General features: G+C 43.1%; 1 protein-coding gene across 1 annotated transcript in view; it reads left to right on the forward strand.

The window, feature by feature from the left end:
* The window catches only part of LOC134566018 (uncharacterized), a 123,402-nt gene that overhangs the window by 8,084 nt on the left and 91,324 nt on the right, over positions 1-23,994 (forward strand). The window contains exons 2-3 of the mRNA XM_063425733.1: positions 14,253-14,326; positions 14,411-14,584. Coding sequence (XP_063281803.1) covers positions 14,253-14,326; positions 14,411-14,584 — 248 coding nt within the window. The remainder of the gene's footprint in view (positions 1-14,252; positions 14,327-14,410; positions 14,585-23,994) is intronic.

Below are 23,994 nucleotides of genomic sequence, written 5' to 3' on the forward strand. Positions count from 1 at the left end.
ATAATAATATTCCATATTAATTAAGAATGATTGATTGATCACTATTGAGCAAATTAAACTCTTATAGATAGTTAAGATGGCGCCAGTTAAAACCACAAAACACAGCATGAAAATGACTCATGAATACCATCACGAGATAATTATTAGTACAGAGCTAGCTTTTAGATAAGAGATAATTAACCGCACAGACCTGACATGGCATTATTGGTGGGCCTGAACAGCCTGGCCAGCTGCCACTCCCATCGAACGCTTTTGCAAGGTCTTTGCTGGGCTGCACTAGTAAGGAAACTTGGTGGAAAAGTACAGACTATCCATCCCATTGGTAAAAAATGTATAAAAGGCAGAGAAAACTTGGCACTCGCTTGTAGTACTACCCACCTGTAATATGGACGCATATTGCTGGTTCTGCTGATTCCCAGAAAGAGAGGGTCCCTTCAAGCCTGACTGCCAGAAGTTCTCTCAGTCGAGTGCAGCAAGCTTCTCAAATGGTGATGTATAACTGAGGCTGAATATCTAGATAATTAAGCTGTTTCTTTAGGCTGAATGTGCACTATAGATTAATTAAGTCTCTGTTAGTCAATAAAGTTTGTATTGATTATTTACAAGTACTTGGTGTCATTGTCTTTCCCTTTCTCAAACACTCAATTCACTCATCCCGGATAGGGTTTTGGTGCCCACCAATATCTTATAAAAACTTTCGGTTAATTCATTTTTGCGTTTTGATATTGGCGCCTCATGAATTTAATGATTAGGCACAACAATATTATGTCCTCTTACCTTCTTTGGAATTCTTTAAATACACGGGGTACAGAGTGCACTATGTGAGTTGTAAAATAATTATCTTCCGATGCAAGGTGACTTCAATGATCTATGTTGACAAATATTTATCTTGTTTCATGTTGTCCAGAAGTGTATGTTTATTTCAGGATCCATTCACACAGTCATAATATGCCATGATTTACACAGTAAATAAATATCCTAAATTAAGGATAAAAAGTGAAATGGAGAAAGTATTTATTGACTGCAAGTCACAATAGCAAGTATAAAGATAAGAGATTTGGTATAGCAAGGTATGGCATGTGATACTTCCTGGTCATGTATACATGTAATTTATGAATCTCTAATTGAATAGTATTGGGTAACTCTCTCTCTCTCTCTCTCTCTTTTATTTTATTTTGACATTCTTTATTTTTGATTTATTCAAGCACGACATGTACATGCGTTACATTTCAACAGGTTTCAACAGAGGTATTATAGTGACAGTATACAAAGTAAGATATGAGTAGTGTCAACAATTAACTAAGATGAATTTCCTTATGGCGTACACATGGCAATAAACAGTTTTGAATATTGGGTTGTGGTGTTAGACTCATCTTGTTATGAAGGAGTAAGACCGTAAGGTACATGTCTTTGTGTGAGTAAAGCTGTTAGTCAACAAGAATGCTGTAGGTTTTCGTATAGCATAAGCATAACGTCAATCGACTGTCAGTACGTAGTTGGGGAAATATATATGCCCTAGTGGTGGTGTCTGATCTGTATCCTTTGGTAGCTTATCAAATCTGAGGGTATAGCTTGGTGCGAAAAAGCCTTTCACCGTCGGATTGTGCCATATTCCCTTTATGTTACTTTGGGTCAGTAGTAAATCCTTGTACAATGTTGAGCGAGGATAGGGGAGGGTATGTGTAACGGTTGTGATATGTCAAGCAGGTTGGGTGGGGTTAATGGAAGTTTGGGGCGACAGCATTGTGAGTATGTCAAGTCGGTGGGGTCATAGGTCCCAGTACATATATTATTTCTGTATATACAGTGGTGTGGATATTAGCGGGTAACATTCTGACCCATTGGTCCTCAGGACCCTGCTGGTCCTTGTGCCAGAGTAATGTACCTGTCCTAAAAACGTCTGGAACTAATGGCTCATTCCCTGGAATGGAATGGTGGTACCACTGGAGCTGGGGTTGGTGGAGTGGGGGATGAGACTGGGAGGGGTTGGGCGTGGGAGGCCCGGGCGAGCCTCTCAGATCTGCGGACCGTGGCTGCGCCGCCGTCTGCTGCGTGTCAGCCCTCCTGAGTCAACAGGCATTTGGGGTGTGTACTATGCTATCCCCCTCGAAATATATGATTTCCAATGGTACCATTTGAGAGCGCATTTGTCCGAGTGTTCCTGCAGGGAGGCGGTCATGATTTCCATGTCATAGATGTTTTCTACTTTATCTACCCATTGCCGAAGTGTGGGAACTGTTGGGCGTTTCCAGTGCTGGGGTATGAGAGCCTTGGCTGCAGTGAGCAGATGTATGGTGAGGGAGTTTTTATATGTGCGTGTGGGCGTGGGTGTTTGGTGTAGAAGCATTGTCAGGGGCTGGAGGGGGAGGTCCGATGCTGTGATCTCCCTGATCTTTGTGTTGATCATCTGCCAGAATGGTATTATGTGTGGGCAGGAGCAGCAGATGTGTAGGCTAGTACCAGGCTCTGCACCACATATCCAACATTCGCTTGTAGCAGCATGTTGTATGTGCCTGAGGGTGTCCGGTGTTTGATACCAATGTGTCAGGAATTTATAACTAGTTGTAACATAACCCTGGGAATACTTATTGCTAACCGGCCCTTTAACAACTAACCAGGTACATATACAACAACAGAGACTATGGACACAATGGAATATGCTTATCTGGTTCATGTGGATTATTGTTATCACAGTTCGGAACTTTTTACCAACATTCGTCTATTTATGCAACCCATACGGTAGAGACTCAGCATGCATAAATAGGAATACAATTACCGAACACCGGACCACCCTGCTATTCAATTATGTGGTATTTTACCTCCCAGATCGGCACATACCATCCGTATGAGAAACGCACAAACTCTTTGTTTCAGTTCCTGGGTGGCCGCCATTTCGGAACTTTTACACGTGTTCGCGGCCATCTTAGTTCACGAACAGCGGTCACGAATTTGCAGCCGATTGTCTGGAACTAAAATCGGACACTCGAGTAGGCGAACACCGCTGAGACCTCCATAACACCGTAAATTCGTGCTGAAACTACCGACCTGACGTTCGGTAGATAGACTATACCACATACAGGGATTCTAACGACCATCAGGATATTCAAGGATGGCAAGATGTTCGTGACTTTTTACCGCATGAACGAGGACCGACCGCAAGGCCAAAACCTGTGGAACTATTTTCGGCTAGTGTGCCTGTGTGGTCGGTCAAAACTTTAAAGTCCCATAACTCCCGAACCCCTTAACCGAATGGGATGATTTTTAAATATGTTGTTCCCCCAGATTAGGGCTATCTGGGGATACTGGGGTACATCCAAAACTAGGGTAAAAATGTGTGTGTGTTAATTATGTTAAATGTTTATCTGAGGGGAGGAGATTTGTGTGGGATTTACCATGTTTGTTATTTGTTACTGTACTAATTATGTAGGTGTCTCCCTTTCATGGGCAGAATCGTATAAAAGGAGAATCCTTGTCATTAAAAGTTAGTTCTTCGTAGTTAGACGTAGCCTCGTCTCGTTCTTGGAAGGGGATTTACTGCAGAATTACCTTGCTCTTTTAACAGCTATGCATGACTCTGATCTTGGATCTTGTGGATGGGAATAAGTAACTTCATTACTATACAGCAGCTTGCTGGGAAAAAGGACGTCTCTAACGGCTGATACCCTCTCACTACCTGGGTAGCCGTTACACTAGTTTCTTGGAACTTTGAGCTTATGGAGCATTTATGTGTTAGGAGGAATATTTTGTCCCAGTCTTGCTCTGTCAACTGGGTTCCGGTCTCCCTCTCCCATTTACTCATGAAGCCTAGCGGGCCACTGTCCACCGACGTCAGGTGGGTTACGTACAAGTGGGAGATGCCATGTTCTATGTGTCTCCTGTTTGTGCACAGCCGTTCAAAGTCTGTGAGTTGCCTGTGTAGGTGGGCCCTTCCTGGTAGTTGAGTGTTGTATGACTTTACCTGGTGGTAGTGGAAAGAGTCTAGCTGCGTGGGTGGCTTGTTCGTCAGTAAGTCCGCCAGTTGCCTGAGCTCGCTCCCTATGCTCCATTGGTGTAGGTAGATCCAGTCTGTTGTTTAGAAGTGTTTGAGGGCCGCCGGGGGAGGCCCCCTGCCAGGTCTGGGTTGTAGGTGATGGGGGTGAGGGTGTTTGGGGGAAGTTGTCAGTTGTCGAGCATAGCACAGGTTGCACCAAACCCTCAGTGTAGCGTCTATTATGGGGTTGCCCCTTTGCAGTTCTGTAAAGGTGGTTCTTCCTAGCCAGTGTCTGGACGGGATTGTGCCCCAGGTCTGCTTCGTCTCCATCGCCACCCAGCGTTTGGGGCTAGGGTGGGCATGCCAGTCTATGATTCTGTGCAGGTGCGTGGCTTGGTAGTAGGCGAGTAGGGACAGCAGCCCCACTCCTCCTGCTGCCTTGGGGCCTTCCAGGGTCGTCCTGCGGATGCGCATCGGTCGCTGGTTCTACACACAAACTTGCGAATGGCTGTTGCTGCCGATCTGAAAAATGCCTGTGGGATCCTCGTGGGCAGAGTCGTGAACAGATAGAGCAGTCTCGGTAGGATGTTCATCTTAACCGCACTGATACGGCCGAACCAGGTGATGTACTGCCCTGAGGTGACTGGTGAGCCCTTCATTCTGCGTTATCGACATGGCTTCGGACTTGTCTAGGTTTAATTTCAGGTTGGATACTTTTTAAAAAAAATTCTGGTTATATAGCGAGTGCCTATACTTCTCTTCTATTATCAGGTTAGATACTTGTCCGTAGGTCTCGAATGCCCGTAGCGGGTTGGGTGCTGAGACCATAGGTTGTTCCAAGAAGAAGAGCATGTCGTCCGCATACGCCGCTACCCGGTGCTCCTCGCAGCCAACACGGACCACCGTTATGCCTCCGTCCCATCTGACCGCCTCCAGGAATGACTCCAGGGTGAGGGCAAACAGGAGGGGGGACAGGTGGGAGCCCTGTCGGGTCCCATTGCCTATGGGAAAGGTTTTCGTCAGGGCCCCATTGATTCTGATCCTCGCTAGTGATGTACCGAACTGTCCGCCGGCGAACAGTTCCCGGCGAAATTAGCGTGTTCGCGTTCGCCGCGGCGGGCGGACACATGCGCAGTTCGATCCGCCCCCTATTCGTCATCATTGGGCAAACTTTGACCCTGTGCCTCTCGGTCAGCAGACACATTACAGCCAATCAGCAGCACTCCCTCCCTTCCACACCCTCCAACCTCCCTCCCAGCATCCATTTTCGATTCATTCGGAAGATGCATGCTTAGTGAGAGGAGGGAAAGTTTAGCTGCTGCTGATTACATAGGGAAATTGATAGCTAGGCTAGGGTATTCAGTGTCCACTACAATCCTGAAGGACTCATCTGATCTCTGCTGTAAGGACAGCACCCCAAAAAGCCCTTTTTAGGGCTATAACATCAGGCTGCTTTTTTTTTTTTTTTCCTGTGTAATGTAATTGCAGGTGCCTGCCTGCCAGCTTCTGTGTGAGGTTCACATTGGATACTGTGCCTATTTGCCCAGTGCCACCACTCATATCTGTTTTAACAATAGGTTAAGCTTTACATTTAAAATAAATATTTTTTTTTCACTGTAATAGAAGAGCAGTTGCCTGCCTGCCAGCTTCTGTGTGAGGTTCACATTGGATACTGTGCCTATTTGCCCAGTGCCACCACTCATATCTGTTTTAACAATAGGTTAAGCTTTACATTTAAAATAAATATTTTTTTTCACTGTAATAGAAGAGCAGTTGCCTGCCTGCCAGCTTCTGTGTGAGGTTCACATTGGATACTGTGCCTATTTGCCCAGTGCCACCACTCATATCTGTTTTAACAATTGGTTAAGCTTTCAATTTAAAATAAATAATTTTTTTTCACTGTAATAGAAGAGCAGTTAGTTGTCTGCAAGCGTCTGTGTTTCAGGCCTACTTCAGCGTGTGCTCTGCAGACCTGTGCCAGCGTGCTTTGACAGTTGCCAATCATATCTGGTGTCTCTATAGCTTGCTTTTACAACCAAAATTTAGTTTCCACTGTAATAGAAGAGCAGTTGCCTGCCAGCTTCTGTGTGAGGTTCACATTGGATACTGTGCCTATTTGCCCAGTTCCACCACTCATATCTGTTTTAACAATTGGTTAAGCTTTCGATTTAAAAGAAATATTTTTTTTTCACTGTAATAGAAGAGCAGTTAGTTGTCTGCAAGCGTCTGTGTTTCAGGCCTACTTCAGCGTGTGCTCTGCAGACCTGTGCCAGCGTGCTTTGACAGTTGCCAATCATATCTGGTGTCTCTTTAGCGTGCTTTTACAAGCAAAATTTTGTTTCCACTGTAATAGAAGAGCAGTTGCCTGCCTGCCAGCTTATGTGTGAGGTTCACATTGGATACTGTGCCTATTTGCCCAGTGCCACCACTCATATCTGTTTTAACAATAGGTTAAGCTTAACATTTAAAATAAATATTTTTTTTTCACTGTAATAGAAGAGCAGTTAGTTGTCTGCAAGCGTCTGTGTTTCAGGCCTACTTCAGCGTGTGCTCTGCAGACCTGTGCCAGCGTGCTTTGACAGTTGCCAATCATATCTGGTGTCTCTTTAGCGTGCTTTTACAACCAAAATTTTGTTTCCACTGTAATAGAAGAGCAGTTGCCTGCCTGCCAGCTTCTGTGTGAGGTTCACATTGGATACTGTGCCTACTTGCCCAGTGCCACCACTCATACCTGTTTTAACAATTGGTTAAGCTTTAGATTTAAAAGAAATAATTTTTTTTCACTGTAATAGAAGAGCAGTTAGTTGTCTGCAAGCATCTTGGTGTCAGGCCTACTTCAGCGTGTGCTCTGCAGACCTGTGCCAGCGTGCTTTGACAGTTGCCACTCATATCTTGTGTCTCTATAGCGTGCTTTTACAACCAAAATTTGTTTTTCACTGTTATAGATTGAATAGCAGTTACTTGTCTTCAAGCGGGTGTCTCAGGCCTACAGTGTGTGCTCTGCAGAACTGTTCCAGTGCACATTGCCAATCATATCTGGTATCTCTATAGCGTGCTTTTAAAAACAAAATTTGTTTTTCACTGTTATAGATTGAATAGCAGTTACTTGTCTTCAAGCGGGTGTCTCAGGCCTACAGTGTGTGCTCTGCAGAACTGTTCCAGTGCACATTGCCAATCATATCTGGTCTCACAGTAGCTTGCACGCATAGTACCACAAATCCCCCAAAAAATGACAGGCAGAGGCAGGCCACCCCACAGGGGCCGTCGTGGTTGTGGTGCTGTGATTCCCTTTTGCCCTAGAATAATGCCCAGTTTTCAGAAGCCACGTACCCTGAACTTGAAAAGTTCTGAGGACTTAGTTGACTGGCTAACACAGGACACCCAATCTTGTACAGCCTCCGCTCGGAACCTTGACGCACCATCCTCCTCCAGCTTAGCTTCAGGCACCTCTCAAGATAGCACTCACCCGCCTGCCGCCACCACCAAAACTAGCACCACAGCCGCTTTACTTGGTATGTCAGAGGAGTTATTCACACACCCGTTTGAAGAAATGAGTGATGCGCAACCATTATTGCTAGAGGATGTAGATAACAGGGATATGTCTCAGGCAGGCAGCATTAAACACATGGAGGTACGGTGTGATGATGATGATGTTGTACCCGCTGCTGCTTCCTTTTCTGAGTTGTCAGATACAAGCGAAGCGTTTGATGATGACGATGCGTCCATGGATGTCACGTGGGTGCCCGCTAGAAGAGGAAGAACAGGGCGAAAGTTCAGATGGGGAGACAGAGAGGAGGAGGAGGAGACCAGTTGGAAGCAGGGGGGGGTCGTCGCAAGGAGCTAGTGGCACAGTCAGACAGCATGCATCGGCACCCGGGGTCAGCCCGACAGCACGCCAATCAACGCATGGTGTGTCCACCACCAGAATGCCGTCATTGCAGAGCTCAGCAGTGTGGCATTTTTTTTGTGTGTCTGCCTCTGACAACAGCGATGCCATTTGCAACCTGTGCCAAAGGAAACTGAGTCGTGGGAGGTCCAACACCCACCTAGGTACAACTGCTTTGCGTAGGCACATGATCTCACTTCACAAACGCCTATGGGATCAACACATGAGTAGAAGCAGCACGCCTACTCTAAGCCGCCATCCTCCTCCTGGTCCAGCATCTTCAGCCACGTCAACCACTGCTGTCCTTCTTGCCCCCTCTCAACCATCCGCCACTCCGTCTCCCGCCTTGAGCAGTTCCCGCTCATCTGCCCACAGTCATGTGTCTGTCAAGGACATGTTTGAGCGTAAGAAGCCAATGTCACCAAGTCACCCCCTTGCCCAGCGTCTGACAGCTGGCTTGTCCGAACTATTAGCCCGCCAGCTTTTACCATACAATCTGGTTGAGTCTGAGGCGTTCAAAAAATTTGTAGCTATTGGGACACCGCAGTGGAAGGTACCCGGCCGGAATTTCTTTTCACAAAAGGCAATCCCCAACTTGTACTCGATTGTGCAAAAGGAAGTCATGGCATGTCTGGCACACAGTGTTGGGGCAAGGGTCCATCTGACCACTGATACCTGGTCTGCAAAGCATGGTCAGGGCAGGTATATCACCTACACTGCGCATTGGGTAAACCTGCTGACGGCTGACAAGCAAGGAATGCGTGGCATTGCAGAGGAGTTGGTGACACCGCCTCGAATTGCAGGCAGTCCTGCTGCCACCTCCTCTACTCCTCCTACTCCATCCTCTTCCATAACCTCCTCGGCTGAGTCCTCTTGTGCCGCTGCTTCTTGCTCCACATCAACGGCACCCCCCCAGCTCCCCAGGTACTATTCCACATCCCGGATACGGCAGTGTCACGCCGTCTTGGGTTTGACTTGCTTGAAAGCAGAGAGTCACACCGGACAAGCACTCCTGTCCGCCCTGAACGCACAGGTGGAAAAGTGGCTGACTCCGCAGCAACTGGATATCGGCAAAGTGGTGTGTGACAACGGAAAAAATTTGATAGCGGCATTGAAGTTGGGCAAGTTGACACATGTGCCATGCATGGCACATGTGTGTAATCTGATCGTACAACGCTTTGTGCATAAGTACACAGGCTTACAGGACGTCCTGAAGCAGGCCAGGAAGGTGTGTGGCCATTTCAGGCGTTCCTACACGTCCATGGCTCACTTTGCCGATATCCAGCGGCGAAACAACATGCCAGTGAGGCGCTTGATTTGCGACAGCCCTACACGTTGGAATTCAACACTCCTAATGTTCGACCGCCTGCTCCAACAAGAAAAAGCTGTTAATGAATATTTGTATGACCGGGGTGCTAGGACAGCCTCTGGGGAGCTGGGAATTTTTTTGCCACGTTACTGGACGCTCATGCGCAATGCCTGTAGGCTCATGCGTCCTTTTGAGGAGGTGACAAACCTAGTCAGTCGCAACGAAGGCACCATCAGCGACATCATACCATTTGTTTTATTCATGGAGCGTGCCCTGCGAAGAGTGCTGGATCAGGCTGTAGATGAGCGTGAAGAGGAAGAGTTGTGGTCACCATCACCACCAGAAACAGCCTTATCAGCATCGCTTGCTGGACCTGCGGCAACGCTGGAAGAGGATTGTGAGGAAAAGGAGTCAGAGGAGGATTGTAGCTTTGAGGAGGAGGAGGAGGAGCAAGACCAAACACAACAGGCATCCCAGGGTGCTCCTTGTCACCTATCTGGTACCCGTGGTGTTGTACGTGGCTGGGGGGGAAGAACATACCTTCAATGACATCAGTGAGGAGGAGGAACGGGAAATGAGTAGCTCGGCATCCAACCTTGTGCAAATGGGGTCTTTCATGCTGTCCTGCCTGTTGAGGGACCCTCGTATAAAAAGGCTGAAGGAGAACGACCTGTACTGGGTGTCCACGCTACTAGACCCCCGGTATAAGCAGAAAGTGGCAGAAATGTTACCGAATTACAACAAGTCGGAAAGGATGCAGCATTTGCAAAATAAATTAAAAAGTATGCTTTACACAGCGTATAAGGGTGATGTCACAGCACAACGGGAATCTAACAGGGGGAGAGGTGGAAGTCATCCTCCTCCTCCTCCTCCCACGACCACGCCGGCAAGGACAGGGCGCTTTAAAGACGTGTTGTTGATGGAGGACATGCGGACCTTTTTAAGTCCTATGCATCGCCACAGCCCTTCGGGATCCACCCTCAGAGAGCGACTTGACCGACAGGTAACAGACTACCTCATTTTAACTGCAGATATCGACACTCTGAGGAGCGATGAACCCCTTGACTACTGGGTGTGCAGGCTTGACCTGTGGCCTGAGCTATCCCAATTTGCGATAGAACTTCTGGCCTGCCCCGCTTCAAGTGTCCTGTCAGAAAGGACCTTCAGTGCAGCAGGAGGTATTGTCACTGAGAAGAGAAGTCGCCTAGGTCAAAAAAGTCTAGATTACCTCACCTTTATTAAGATGAATGAGGGATGGATCCCGAAGGGACTAACAGTGGGCGATACATTCGACTAAAAAAGGCCTGATGAGGGGACTACTTAACACACCACTCCTATCTGGTGGCACATTAGATTGCACGCGGAATGCCCCAAATTTGAAGTAGGAGGACCGACCAAGCATCTTTTTCCATCTCCCGCTTCCTAAAATCGATGCCTTATATACACGTCCCCTGATAGGGGATGTAACAGGGATTAAACTGATAAGAATAGTACTACTTAACACACTACTCCTATCTGGTGGCATAGTAGATTGCATGCGCAGTGCCCCAAATTTGAAGTAGGAGGACCGACCAAGCATCTTTTTCCATCTCCTGCTTCCTGGGTGGAGGAAGAGAGACCTTCAATGACATCAGTGAGGACAAGGAACGGGGCATGGCTAGCTTGGTATCCTACTTGTGCAAATGGGGAGTTTGCGGTTGTGCAAATGGACTGTTTGCAGTTGTTTGCGGTGCGTTAAACGGGGAGTTTGGTCTGTCACTGTGAAGCGGGCATAACCCTTACACTACCTGATCTATACAACATCATACCTGATGTTTTAAAGCATGTTATTCCAAACAATTTAGGAATGTTAGGTGATTTATGCCCTTTATGGATTAAAACCAGACTCTGCATCAACTATGTAATTTTCCATGGGAGTTTTGCCATGGATCCCCCTCCGACATGCCACAGTCCAGGTGTTAGTCCCCTTGAAACAACTTTTCCATCACTATTGTGGCCAGAAAGAGTCCCTGTGGGTTTTAAAATTCGCCTGCCCATGTAAGTCTAGGCGGTTCGCCCGGTTCGCGAACATTTGCGGAAGTTCGCGTTCGCCGTTCGCGAACCGAAAATGTTATGTCCGCGGCATCACTATTTTCCAGCTAGCACAGAATTTTAGCCAGCTCAGTGCTGTTTCAGAGTAATTCATTTTGATTGATTCATTCATCCAGTAACTAAATTCTTGCAGGTTTAGTTAAAACAGTTGTTATCTGATAAATATTTCCTAGATTGGTATAGGTTAATATTCCCCTGGGTAACTGTTGATATTCTAATTTTTATTTCATAATTTTGATTAATATTCCAGTCTGCAGTTTGAGATATCAATCTTTTTCATAAGCTATCATGAAACCCAATTTGGGGGATTTCGTATCAGCTTTTACCCAGAAAATATTTGTTTTTAGTTATGTAATTTTATAGTTCGAATACTTGGCTTATATTTACTGATAGATGTTGTGGATGTTATTTTTAAGATTGTTTCAAGATGTCTTCTTGTCTGTCTCTTGTCTTGTGTCCTATCTCTCTGTCTCTCTGTTTATGTGTGTTTTTTTGTGTGTGTATATCATCGGGTTATATGTCATTCCTAATCTGTTAATCTTCTGACCTGGTCCAATGACATTTTGGGGTAAGTCATTATGGTAATAGCTGTGATGTCATTTTGATATATATTTCTATATGTTTCAAACAGTAGTTGGAGCTGTTGGCTTACGTCAGGAATGTTATATAGGGTTAATTCTTGTTCAGGACAATTTAGAAATGCTTAATTTCAAGATGCAATTCTTCTTTCTATGTGGACTTTGGTTGTTCAACCAATATGTCCTTGTTCACCTAAGGGTTATGGTAATTGCAGGATATTTAAGCTGTCTAACTTAATTTATCTCTTTGCTAATTCAATTTTTATATGAATATAGTTTCTTTATATTATCATTATTATTTTATTATTTATATAGCGCCATCAAATTCCGTAGGGCTGTACAATGGGTGGACTAACATACATGTAATTGTAACCAGACAACTTGACGTACAGGAACAGAGAGGGCTATGGCCCTTCTCAATGAGCTTACATTCTAGAGGGAGTGGGGTATAGTGACACAGAGGGTAAAAGTGGGGGTTTATATGTATAGATTGCTAACTTATATAAGGATATATCACACTATATTTATATTTTTATATATGATTAAACATAATGTATATACCTCATAGCAATATATGTGTTTTTTCTGAACACGTACTTTTAATTAACACATACTTGTCTTATCTGTGTTCTTATCTTTTATTGACACAAATTCATTTACTCACTGTCTCTCTCAGCTGACAGGGTCATACTTTGAGAAAAACATCTTGTTTCTTCATTTTAGCGCCTCGTGGAATATTAGCTAAATGGTGTTTTTGCTATTATGCATGTATTATTTTTATCACATGATATATACGCATATCCTTCCTACACCATATCTCTGACAAGGGAGGAGGGGTTACTAACAAAGGATACGCTGAAAAAATAGGATTATAACCTCAGTGTCATGATGGCCAAGACTGTGAATAGTTAGAAGAAGGAGAGTGGTAACAACTGTGCCAAAAGCCACAGAGAGGTCTAGAAGAATTAGAAAAGACTAGTGGCATTTTGATTAGCTGTGATAAAATCATTAGTTACTGTAAACAGAGCGTTTCCAGTAACATTTAAATTAAAGAGTACCAAAGAAAGAGTAGAGTTGAGAAAGTGTTCAGATGAGTAAAGGCATGTTGTTTAGAGGAGAAGGGAATAGAGATATGGGATGGTAGACATGTCTTTTAGGGTGAGAATTACAGTAGCATGTTTAGGAAAAGAGCAATACCGACACCTCCTGTTCAATAACTGTGGTTAAGGCCTGAAGGGTATGGAAGGCATGGTTTACAGAGAGGTGTAAATGGGGGAGAATTATTTGGACATTTCAGTCATTTAGAATGATTCAATTTCTTCTGGCTATAGTTCTCTAGAACGAGCCATTTGTAGGGGCTGAAAATCCAGTGTAGATGTTCGAGATTGTCTTTGAACCATGGGGTTCACAGAGATCACTGCTACTCACATTGGTGTCCTGGCATGCATCTGTTCTCCAACCAGACATTTTAAAAACATGATTTGTTTAGTCTAGAACATAAAAAGTACTCTACAATGATCAGCCACAACATTAAAACCACAGACAGGTAAAGTGAATAACATTGATTATATCATTAATGGACCCTATTAAGGGGTGGGATATATTAGGCAGCACGTGAACAGTCAGTTGGAATTCATGCAGGAATACATGTAGTAAACCAGCAGCAGGGTCATGGGCACCCAAGGCTCATTGATGCATGTGGGTAGCAAAGGCTAGCCCGCTTGGTCCAATCCCACAGAAGAACTACTGAAGCTAAAATTGCTAAAAAAAAAAAAACGTAATGTTGGCCATGATAGAATGGTGTCAGAACACACAGTGCATATGAGTTTGCTGCATATGTGCCTACATAGATGCAGTCCGGTCAGAGTGCCCATGATGACCCCTGTCCACCACCGAAAGCTTAAGGAACTTGACAAACAGTTCAAGGTGTTGCTTTGGCCTACCCAAATTCCTCAGATCTCAACCTGTTTGAGCATCTGTGGGATGTGCTGGAACAACAACTTCGATTCATGGAGGCCTCACCTCACTATTTGCAGGACATAAAGGACCGACTGCTAATGCCCGTGGTTCTGGACACCACAGGGAACATTCAGAGGTCTTGTGGAGACCAGGCCTCGATGTATTAGAGCTGTTTCGGCAGCAGGAGGGGGTCATACACAATGTTAGGCAGGTGGTTTTAATGTTGTGGATGATGAGTGTATTAAATTGCTTAAATTACCTTGACAATTTTTTATGTCTGTGTTACTGATTTGTAACCTGCTATTCATTTAATATATTTTAAGAGCATATCAGTATTGTGCTCCCAAAGCACCTGTAACTAATTTCAGAATCCATTGAAGTGTATTATCCTGTGCTGCATAAAAGGAGAGGAGATAGCTAATTTTAATCAGTTTAATCATTGCAATACATATGTTCCAGATGTCACCACCCTACGTTCTGTATTCTATCAGTGACAAGCTGGTATCCTGCATTGTACTGGTGTACACCATACTGTATTGGGGAATAATGTTAAGACCTTTATCCCTTCCATATAAATGTCTAATGCTAGTGTTAATACTGTGTGTGGCACCCTACAGATCTGAGATCCACAGCTCAGCCCAGGCCTGTAGCCTTCGTCTACTGGAGTATTACGAGGATTTTGAGTATTTACAAGATGGAGACATTGTAATAGGAGGAGTGCTCACTGTGAATAAGCAAGCGAGGCTTTCTATAACAAATCAGTCCATTGTCAAACCAGTGCTTTGTATTTAGTAAGTAATACCTTAGAATTATAAACATCATTGCAATGTAAATCTGGGGGATGTGTAGATTTGGGTATATTGTTATCTGTATTCAGTGTCCATTGCTAGTGTCATATGTTACACTGTTATGTGAAAATACCCATAAATATATATATATATATACTAAAAACAAAAAAAAACATTATATTATGTCAATACTACGTTTTTGAACCTAAGTCCTGAATTTGTTCTAATATTGTCAAACACTGACTTGTAGTATATCAATAACCAAATTGCAAAATGTAGTAAATAATGTCCATATACTAATATAATATTCTAACACAAAGGAGATTACATTTTTCACTAAACTCCAAATTATAGTGAATTAATGGGAAAAAAAAAAAGCTGACGTAAAAAAAAATCTTCCAGCTTAGCTGTAGCAAACCTTGGTTATTTTAGCCTTAGTAATACCATTTCGATTTCAGTTCACTGGCATTCTGAATTTGGCAAATAGGCCCCACAATGTCAATTTAAATGTATGTTAATAACTGGAATAAGTGAACACATGTAATGATTTGTGTTGTTGTGTGGTTGCTTGTCTCCTCTTGAAACATTATCCTATTTACTCCACTGTATCGTTTCAGCAATGTATGCTTAGCCCCATTAGCCTGCACTGCATATAAAAGGTGCTACCTGTAGAGTTCTGGTTACCATTGGTACCAGTTTGTAATATTATTTATCGTACTTATGTCCGTTTTTTTTTTTCTAAATTTTTCATTTTTGCAGTGCATACGTTCGTAACAAAACATGCATGTGGTACCCCAACGGCAATCCACTTGCTGCTTTTAAAACATTAGATACAGTGGGGAGGTTGATAACAATGCACAATTTTATAATTAAGTGAGGGATTGGCATGGTTAGAGCAAGCTTGTCGTACGTAATGTGTGTTGCTACAGGCAAACATACTCAGGCTTTCGTTCTCGTCTATGTATGAGAGAGTATACGTATATATGTTCATGAGCTCTAGAGAATTTGTCATATAGTGGTTGTGACGGACCTGTTGGCACTCCGACCGAGTACCTCCGCCAATCGATGCTCCTAGTGCTTGCCAAGGAATAAAACAGGGGTTTTCTTCACACTCTGCATCCGAAGTGCATAGCAAAACTGCAGATCCTTTGTCAGAGCATTTAAAGGGCCAAAACCAGTCTAATCAAATCCACTATGCCCAAATAACGTATTTAAAGGGCAAAATCTTCCAGGGGCCATAGTCATACGGCAAGGGGCTGGTAATTAGTCCTCTCCAGGCACAAGTGGTGAAGGGCACTTTCTGTCGGTCAGTACCTGAGTTAGTCGAGTGGCCCACCCATAATAAACAGTTAACAGAGTAGCCCACCCACAATACACCATTACTGCACCTGGTGATTCCTGGTGTCCGGCTCTGGCCTGTATGTCCCAGGTTGCTGAGGGGAACTAGTGGACAGAGGACAGCGGCACTCTGCCCGGATGCCAGAGCTTCTACTGGAAGGGGGTCAGTGGGTATTGCAGACCCATCCACAGCCCCCAGGACTGGGTTGAGAATTAGCTGGGGAGAGGAGGGCTCGCTTACCTCCTCCCAGTATCCCTGTGGGGATGGTTGGGGATCTGGACAGGTTGTCCAGCATCCCTGTAGGACTGGCACAGAGAACGCGGTCCCATCTGCGCCAGTGGGGTTAGGGTTGCTTTCCCCCTATGGTTGAGTTGAGGCACCAGGTGTTCCCTCTCCCAGTATCTCTGGATGCTGCTGGAGGGTGAGGCTGGTTGCCTCCAATCCCCAGGACGCTGGTTGCTGTGAGGTAGAGGGATCGAGCATCCTCCTTGAACTCAGGCCGCCCTCATAGCAATACGTCATGTTCGCTCTGCCCCCACTCTGGGCCACTAGCACTCCGATCAGCGCTTTCGATTTTGCTGTAGACAGGGGTGCTGCGCTGCGCCAGTGCTAGCGTTGCTCTCAATTATAGCTCCGTAACGCTACCAGTGTCTCTGAGCTGCTTCTCCTCACACTAGGACGCCATCCCACCGCTTGCCACCAAATGTGTGCAACTTAGGTGGTGTAGTTCTGGGGTTGAAAATAACTTCCTCCGCAGGGTAAAGCCTGGCCTCTTTCTTACCCCTAAGGCCTCTGGAACTTACTTTGTAAGCCCTTTGTAAGCCCTGCCCGCATGTCATGTGGCTGCACAGTGATAGGTCATGCTGAAGCGACAACCTTCTGGAGGAAGTCAGTGCATAACCGATTCCTTCCACTGTTTACTCCTCATAACCAGATCCTGGTGAAGAATCAGACATCTGACAAATAATAATAACTAAATATTACCTGTGGTAAAGTATTAAGAAAAAAAGTGCACTGTTGAATTCTATAAGAAACCAGAGAAACAGCTTTAAAACAGGCTGAAGACAGCACTTATCCATGTCTAGAGACCCTGCAAATACTTCCTAAATAAGTGTGGTATGTTTACTGTAATTTTCCCTTTATTTTAGGAACTTTCTGGCAATTGCCCTTATCCAAGATGGCTGCCACAACTTGTATTCCCACAATGTAAGTCATCTGTATTAGGCCCATTAAGGCACAAACTGCACACATGTGGGCCTATTCCATGTGTGTTTGCGGTTTAGAGACCAGGGAGAGGACTGTCTGAAGCCTACATGGCCCCTAAACACCCAGGGGATTGGGAATAGATCACTGGGACCGAGGGGAAGCAAAATAGATAACAAACGTGCCTGCAAGGAAGTTTAACCCCTTAAGGACACATGACATGTCATGATTCCCTTTTATTCCAGAAGTTTGGTCCTTAAGGGGTTAAAAGGCAACCTGGTGGAAAAAGTCAAAGTTTAAAGGTACCACAGTCTAAAGACCTCAAGGTATAAAAGGTAACAGTTTCCAAAATGTATCACAGTTTTTAAAATATATCAGTCTTCAAATGCACTGCAGTTTTCCAAATGTACTGCAGTTTCCAATGACTTGCGGTATTACATGCAACAGTATCAAATGCAAATTTAAATGAAACAGTTTTAAATGCCACACAGCTTAATTGCAACACATCTTAAATGCTTCCTAGTAAAAGCACAACCGCATAATGTACCACAATCTTAAAAATAAGGTACAGCTGTATAATGCACTAGTTTAAAGATATCAAAGCTTAAATGCATCACAGCATAAAAGCACAACTGCATAATGTACTACAGTAAAACAGGCAAATGAAGTAATGAAGATAAAAAACATACATGTCCGTAAGTAAAGGGAGCAAATTGCTCACGTCCTAAGGGCTGTAGGACAGGAACTTAGGGAGCCTCCTTTTAAAACCTTGGTGGTTTTCCTGTCCTATCGGCTGTAGGGGAGGAGTTAACCCATGCTAACTCATGCCATTGTACAGAACACTGGTGAGACCTCACTTGGAGTACTGTACACAGTACTGGAGACCCTATCTTCAGAAGGATATTGATACCTTAGAGAGAGTTCAAAGAAGGGCTACTAAACTGGTTCATGGATTGCAGGATAAAACTTACCAGGAAAGGTTAAAGGATCTTAACATGTATAGCTTGGTGGAAAGACGAGACAGGGGGGATATGATAGAAACATTTAAATACATAAAGGGAATCAACACAGTAAAGGAGGAGACTATATTTAAAAGAAGAAAAACTACCACAACCAGAGGACATAGTCTTAAATTAGAGGGACAAAGGTTTAAAAATAATATCAGGAAGTATTACTTTACTGAGAGGGTAGTGGATGCATGGAATAGCCTTCCAGCTGAAGTGGTAGAGGTTAACACAGTAAAGGAGTTTAAGCATGCGTGGGATAGGCATAAGGCTATCCTAACTATAAGATAATGCCAGGGACTAATGAAAGTATTTAGAAAACTGGGCAGACTAGATGGGCCGAATGGTTCTTATCTGCCGTCACAGTCTATGTTTCTATGTTTCTTTCTTTGTCTACTTATCTTCGTAACAGACAACAAATAAATTGTAACAGTCTAACTGATTTCCCAGTGTATTTTTGTCACACTTGATGTACATAATTTGTACCATGTGGTACTGAAGGAAGAGGGCATTTGTGCAATGTGTAAGATTCTGGCTCGGTCTACAAGCTATCATGGACCATTGATTTGGTGAATAATTTGGGATTGGAGAAGTCATTACATTATGACTTCTATACAAATTGACACTTTATTAAAGTTGCACTTACAAAATGTTTTAAGAAGTTTGCAAGATTTCTTCTGCATCCAGGAGGATAATCTTCCATCCACCATGAATAAGAAGTGGGTGAATGTAAAAAAAAAAAACACATAGATCAATATAGCAAAATAAAGTAGTCAAGCTGCCCTACGCGTTTTGGACTCAAAGTGACTTCATCATGGGCATCCGGAATGTGTAATGAAGTGTTCTCTAGCTTTTCTGTTTAAATATCCCTCTTGGACATCCCTGAATGCCTTCCAGCCAAGAGTCTGTAAAATATTCTACCTGTAACAAATAAAAAAACTCATCCACATACCAAGCCTCTCTTCCATGCCACCTGGTTGTCTGTGTGTCAACCCTCAGTCTCGGAATACTGGGAACGTTCTTATGTCCTCAATGCCGATCGTATCTTATCTATCATTTCTTACTTCCTCTTTTGACAGTGGAACACATATGCGTTCCACCTAATGCAATTGTGATCCCTTCCTCCTTTAGCAGTGGAACGCACATGCCACCTAATACTTGCGGGTACACAGTCCTCCAAAGTCCATGGGAAATAAGCCAAAATATGGTAAGATAAAAACAGTCACCTTATATAATCCCTCAATTTAAAAAGTACTATGTGTAAAAAACAATGATCAAATAAAATACATCATAAAAACTATTTTGTAGAGAACATATATTAGTACCCACAAAAATAAAAAGGAAAATGAATATAAAATATATAATAATGTATCTTCATCTCTATTATATATAATTGAGACAGAGGAGAGGGCCCTATAGGAAACACATTATATCAAAATCTACATTCATTTTTGTTTTTTAAAGTGTATATCCAAAAACCCTCTCCCTGTCTTAATTTTAAAACCAAATCCCCTCCTCTTTCAAGAGACACTTTTTCAATCCCTTTACACAAAAAAAAATGTGAATTAAAATTCTGTTAGTTATTACAATGCACCGGTACTGAATGATTTTTTAATGTCTTTTTAATATTGTTATGATTGTTACAGTATTTTATATTGTTAGGCAAACTACATTTGGTTGATATGCAAATACCCTGCTATACTATACTGTTTGTCTGTCTTTCGAAACCCGGATTGTTGATTATAATCATTATGACATTATGTTTTACATTAAATTGTTTGCAGAATTGTGCTTATGCATCCCTTTACACTGACCTCTTCCTATTTATGATGGGAGTGGTGCTTAGCAGCATCAGTCTACTTCCAGCCTGTTGTGTGCTAGTAGTTGTATTAATTAAGTCTGGATGCCCGTTGGGCACCAAGTTTCACAATGGCAGTTCTTTGAGGGAAGTGGTTTTTATTATTGGGCACACTAATAGTGACCCTGTTCACTTATGACAATGAGTTCTGTCCCATCCACCCTCTTTAAGTCCCCTTCAGGACAGTGATACTAAGTAACAGAGGGTAGATGGAGCTGGGAAATTGAGACTTTAATTTTTTGGTCTCGAGATTATTCCCCCAAAGAGGATTGTACAGAATAGGGTGGACTTTAGCCTTTAGACGTTCCTCCCATAAGAGGATCATATCATTTCCCGCATCAGCTGCTTATGTGGGATGATTTGAGTTCCGCCTCCTCCTGTAGTATGGGCCGAATGTAGAGGTGGCACCCGATCACCGAGGGTGTGCCTTATGGTGTATACAAATAATTAAACTTAGGGTGAGAGCACACAGAAAAACTAACACATGCAATTTACCATGCAATTTTGCCACAAACTTGGAAATAAAATTACCTAGAAGACATAAACATAGACAGACCACAGTATAGTAAATGTATTACAATAATACAAGTTTATAAACAAATTAGCCCTACTCACATGGCGCTGAGCCACTTATTAGTATGCTCAGATTTAAAGCGCCTTTCAAATGGAAATAAGGTGGATATTGTTGAGAGCCGCGACTGGACTTTCAGCTGGATACTTAAAAGAAACTTTTCCTCTCACACTCAAATAATAATAAATAAAAACTAGTAAAAAAGGTAAAAATACAAACAGATCTCTATTAAAAACAAAAACCACCTGAGGTGCATTGGCGCATTTCAACATAACAGTCATTATCAAAGAGCTCCTTCCTTCCACCTAAGCACTCTCCTCTTTTAGACCTAAAAGAACATGTGTTTCAAGTCCATCTGAATGCCAAAATTCATTCCAAACTGTTCCGGATACACCGGCCCTTCAGAGTCATGACATGGTGCCCTTACACCACTCTATCACGCGTTCCCATTACATAATCGAGTTCCGGTCATCAGCGCCATGACATTCCATCATACAGTTTGACCACATGATCTGGTTTTGATTCCCAGCGCCATCTTGGCGAAGACTAACAGTGGTTAATGGAGTTCTACTATTCTTATTTTCACAATATTTTACAGGCTCTTTGATTGTACTATATCTATTTAAAACACACACACACATCGTTATAATTACACAATCATACAAATGACCATACAAATACTTTCAATATAAAGGAAAAACAAGAGAAACTAAACAAATTAATAAGGAATGATGAAAAAAGTTGAATAATAATACCTAAAATCTGAACTAAAATAAAGTTACCTAAAAATTACTTAAAACCTGAAAAAGCCTCCTAATTGAATTAAGGTCACATAAAAATGCAAATAGAGAAAAGCAATAGATATAAAAACAAAATAAATACATTTTTTTTGTTTTACATATAAATTGAAATATATGTTTATATATAACTAAATAAAGGAGGCAACTTTAAAATCCACATTTAAGCAATTAGGAGTCAAGGTCTCGAGATTAAAAATACATCTAATTTCTGTTTTCATTAATCCAGAAAGCTTTAACTTTCTCTATTCCAATAAATCTCAGTCCACTTGGGTCTCCACCATGCATGTCTGAATAATGTTTAGAAACATTAGGATTTTAAATCTTTATGATTTTAAATCTTTTTTTAAATATTATTTATATGCTCTCCAATACCTACTTTTAACTTTTGTGATGTTTTCCATACATATTCATATCCGCAAGAACACACAAGTAAATAAACAACATTTTCTGTATTGCATGTAATTAGGGATTTAATTTTATATTTGTCGGGTTCACAGAGAACAAGATGCAAAAGGCAATGGACCAAGTTTGCAGTACAAAAGGATCAGATGAAGAGAGCAGTAGGGGAAGCCAAAGGTCAGGACAGGTGGCACAGGTTCAGAAGCGATGATACAGGCAAGGGTCAAGATCAAGATACAACAGGATAGGCTCTGAAGGTCTTTACACAAGACCCTCCCACCGTTTTGGAGTACTTGCCGCAGTGGTTTGCTGCATACATCTTGGCCATTTATGTATGTCTAAATCTCCAATGTTTTAAATATTTAGTACTTCGTTATGTCTCCTCTTGTTTTGCCTTATATATCTTGTCTTGTTTTATTTTGTATTCCCAGTCCATGTACAGTCCTGTCCTGTCCTGCCCCTGTTCTGTTTATGTTTCCCTTTTGTATTGTGTAAATGTTCTGGGTTTTGCTTTCTATCCTTCTCTGGTTCTTCTAGTCTTACCTTGTTTCTAGTACTGGATACATTTCAACATTCATCTGCTCTGGCTTCCACTTAACTGCAACAGGGTCTTGGTATGTGCTTGCACAAACGCTGGTGCTCAACACCAGGTGGCGTGCGGTTACCCTGCACCAGGCCCTACCTATCCACTACCACGCTGAAGACTCCGCTCATCTCCCACATCAGGCACAGGGGTCCCGGTCTTCAGACTGCCACCCTGACAGAGACAAGACAAATGGGACCCAGAACTCCATGTTGGGTGGGGCGGATGTATGCTTGAAAACCAGATACATCGCCATGTTAGGGGTGGCATATTCTGTAGATAGTTTACATGTGTAAACAATAAGAAAAATTTTGTATAGGTATATAAAGATGCTTATGTCAGTGTGTTACATACCTTAACCTGAGGAAACCCCAGCTTGGGTTAAAATGCGTTGTGCTTATTTTTTATTTGTTTCTTATAAAGATATTAATAAATATGTGTTTACACTTGCCTATCTCATACTGAGTTCCTGATTCCAGCACTTTTGGGACTTATACCATTGGAGGAATCTAATCTGTGAGGGGACATATATGCCATCTAAGTTCAGAGCCAACTTTTAATGGGCTCTGCAAAGTGTGTGTTTTTGATCTCTAACACTTATGCTCAATAAACAGATTACACTATGTTGTGTTCTGCTTTTATCTTTATATAGGACAATTTTATTACCTACCTAATAATTATATAAAGATACCTCTACGATCTACTCTGAATATATAGGTAATACTCTTATTGTATGTGCGCTTATCACCCTTTGTTTCAGTTTTTATTGCATCTCGTTTTAAGTATATTTGGTGACAATACACTTGGATGGGTTAGCAGCACCAGAGACTTTTTATTCTTGAGTGCTATTTATCCCTTCTGCTTTTTTTTTGTAACTAATAGGTGTCTGTTAGTCCACCCATTGTACAGCGTGGCGGACATTGTTGGCGCTATATAAATAATAATCATAATAATTAATAAGTCAAGGTTTAAAATGACAACTCCTCAAAACAATTTACATCTATAAAACTATTTACAAATGTTTAAAGGGACTCTATAGTCACCATATAAAAGCAAGAAAGACAGGTCCCCCAGCCTTCCTTCTTGCTTTTATATGAACTTTCATTCATTAAAAAAAAAAATTCGGTGTTTTTATATTAAAAACTTACCTCCGTTCCAGCGCCGAGCTCCCCGCTAGGCCGCGCCCCCTTTTTCGTCAAAATGACGAAATCGCGGGGCCCAATGGGACGGCTTCGCGCTGGACCAATCGCGTTCTTCATAGAGCGGCATTGAATGCCGCCCTATGAAGAACCTGAGCGCTTTACCGCGCATGTGCGCGGAATGCGCGTTCGCGAGCTGAGCTGTCTGACTGACAGCTCAGCTCGCTTTCTAAAATTATCAATAATAATTTAGGGCCCCCACCCGCCCTGTGCGGCGGGTGGGGGCCCTAAAATTATCAATGAGGGGGGGGACCTACTGTCCCCCCCCCGGCCCCCACCCCTGTGCGGCGGGTGGGGGCCCTAAAATTATCAATGAGGGGGGGACCTACTGTCCCCCCCCGGCCCCCACCCCTGTGCGGCGGGTGGGGGCCCTAAAATTATCAATGAGGGGGGGGGACCTACTGTCCCCCCCCCGGCCCCCACCCCTGTGCGGCGGGTGGGGGCCCTAAAATTATCA

Source organism: Pelobates fuscus, chromosome 6 (assembly GCF_036172605.1).
Source record: "Pelobates fuscus isolate aPelFus1 chromosome 6, aPelFus1.pri, whole genome shotgun sequence".
NCBI lineage: Eukaryota > Metazoa > Chordata > Amphibia > Anura > Pelobatidae > Pelobates > Pelobates fuscus.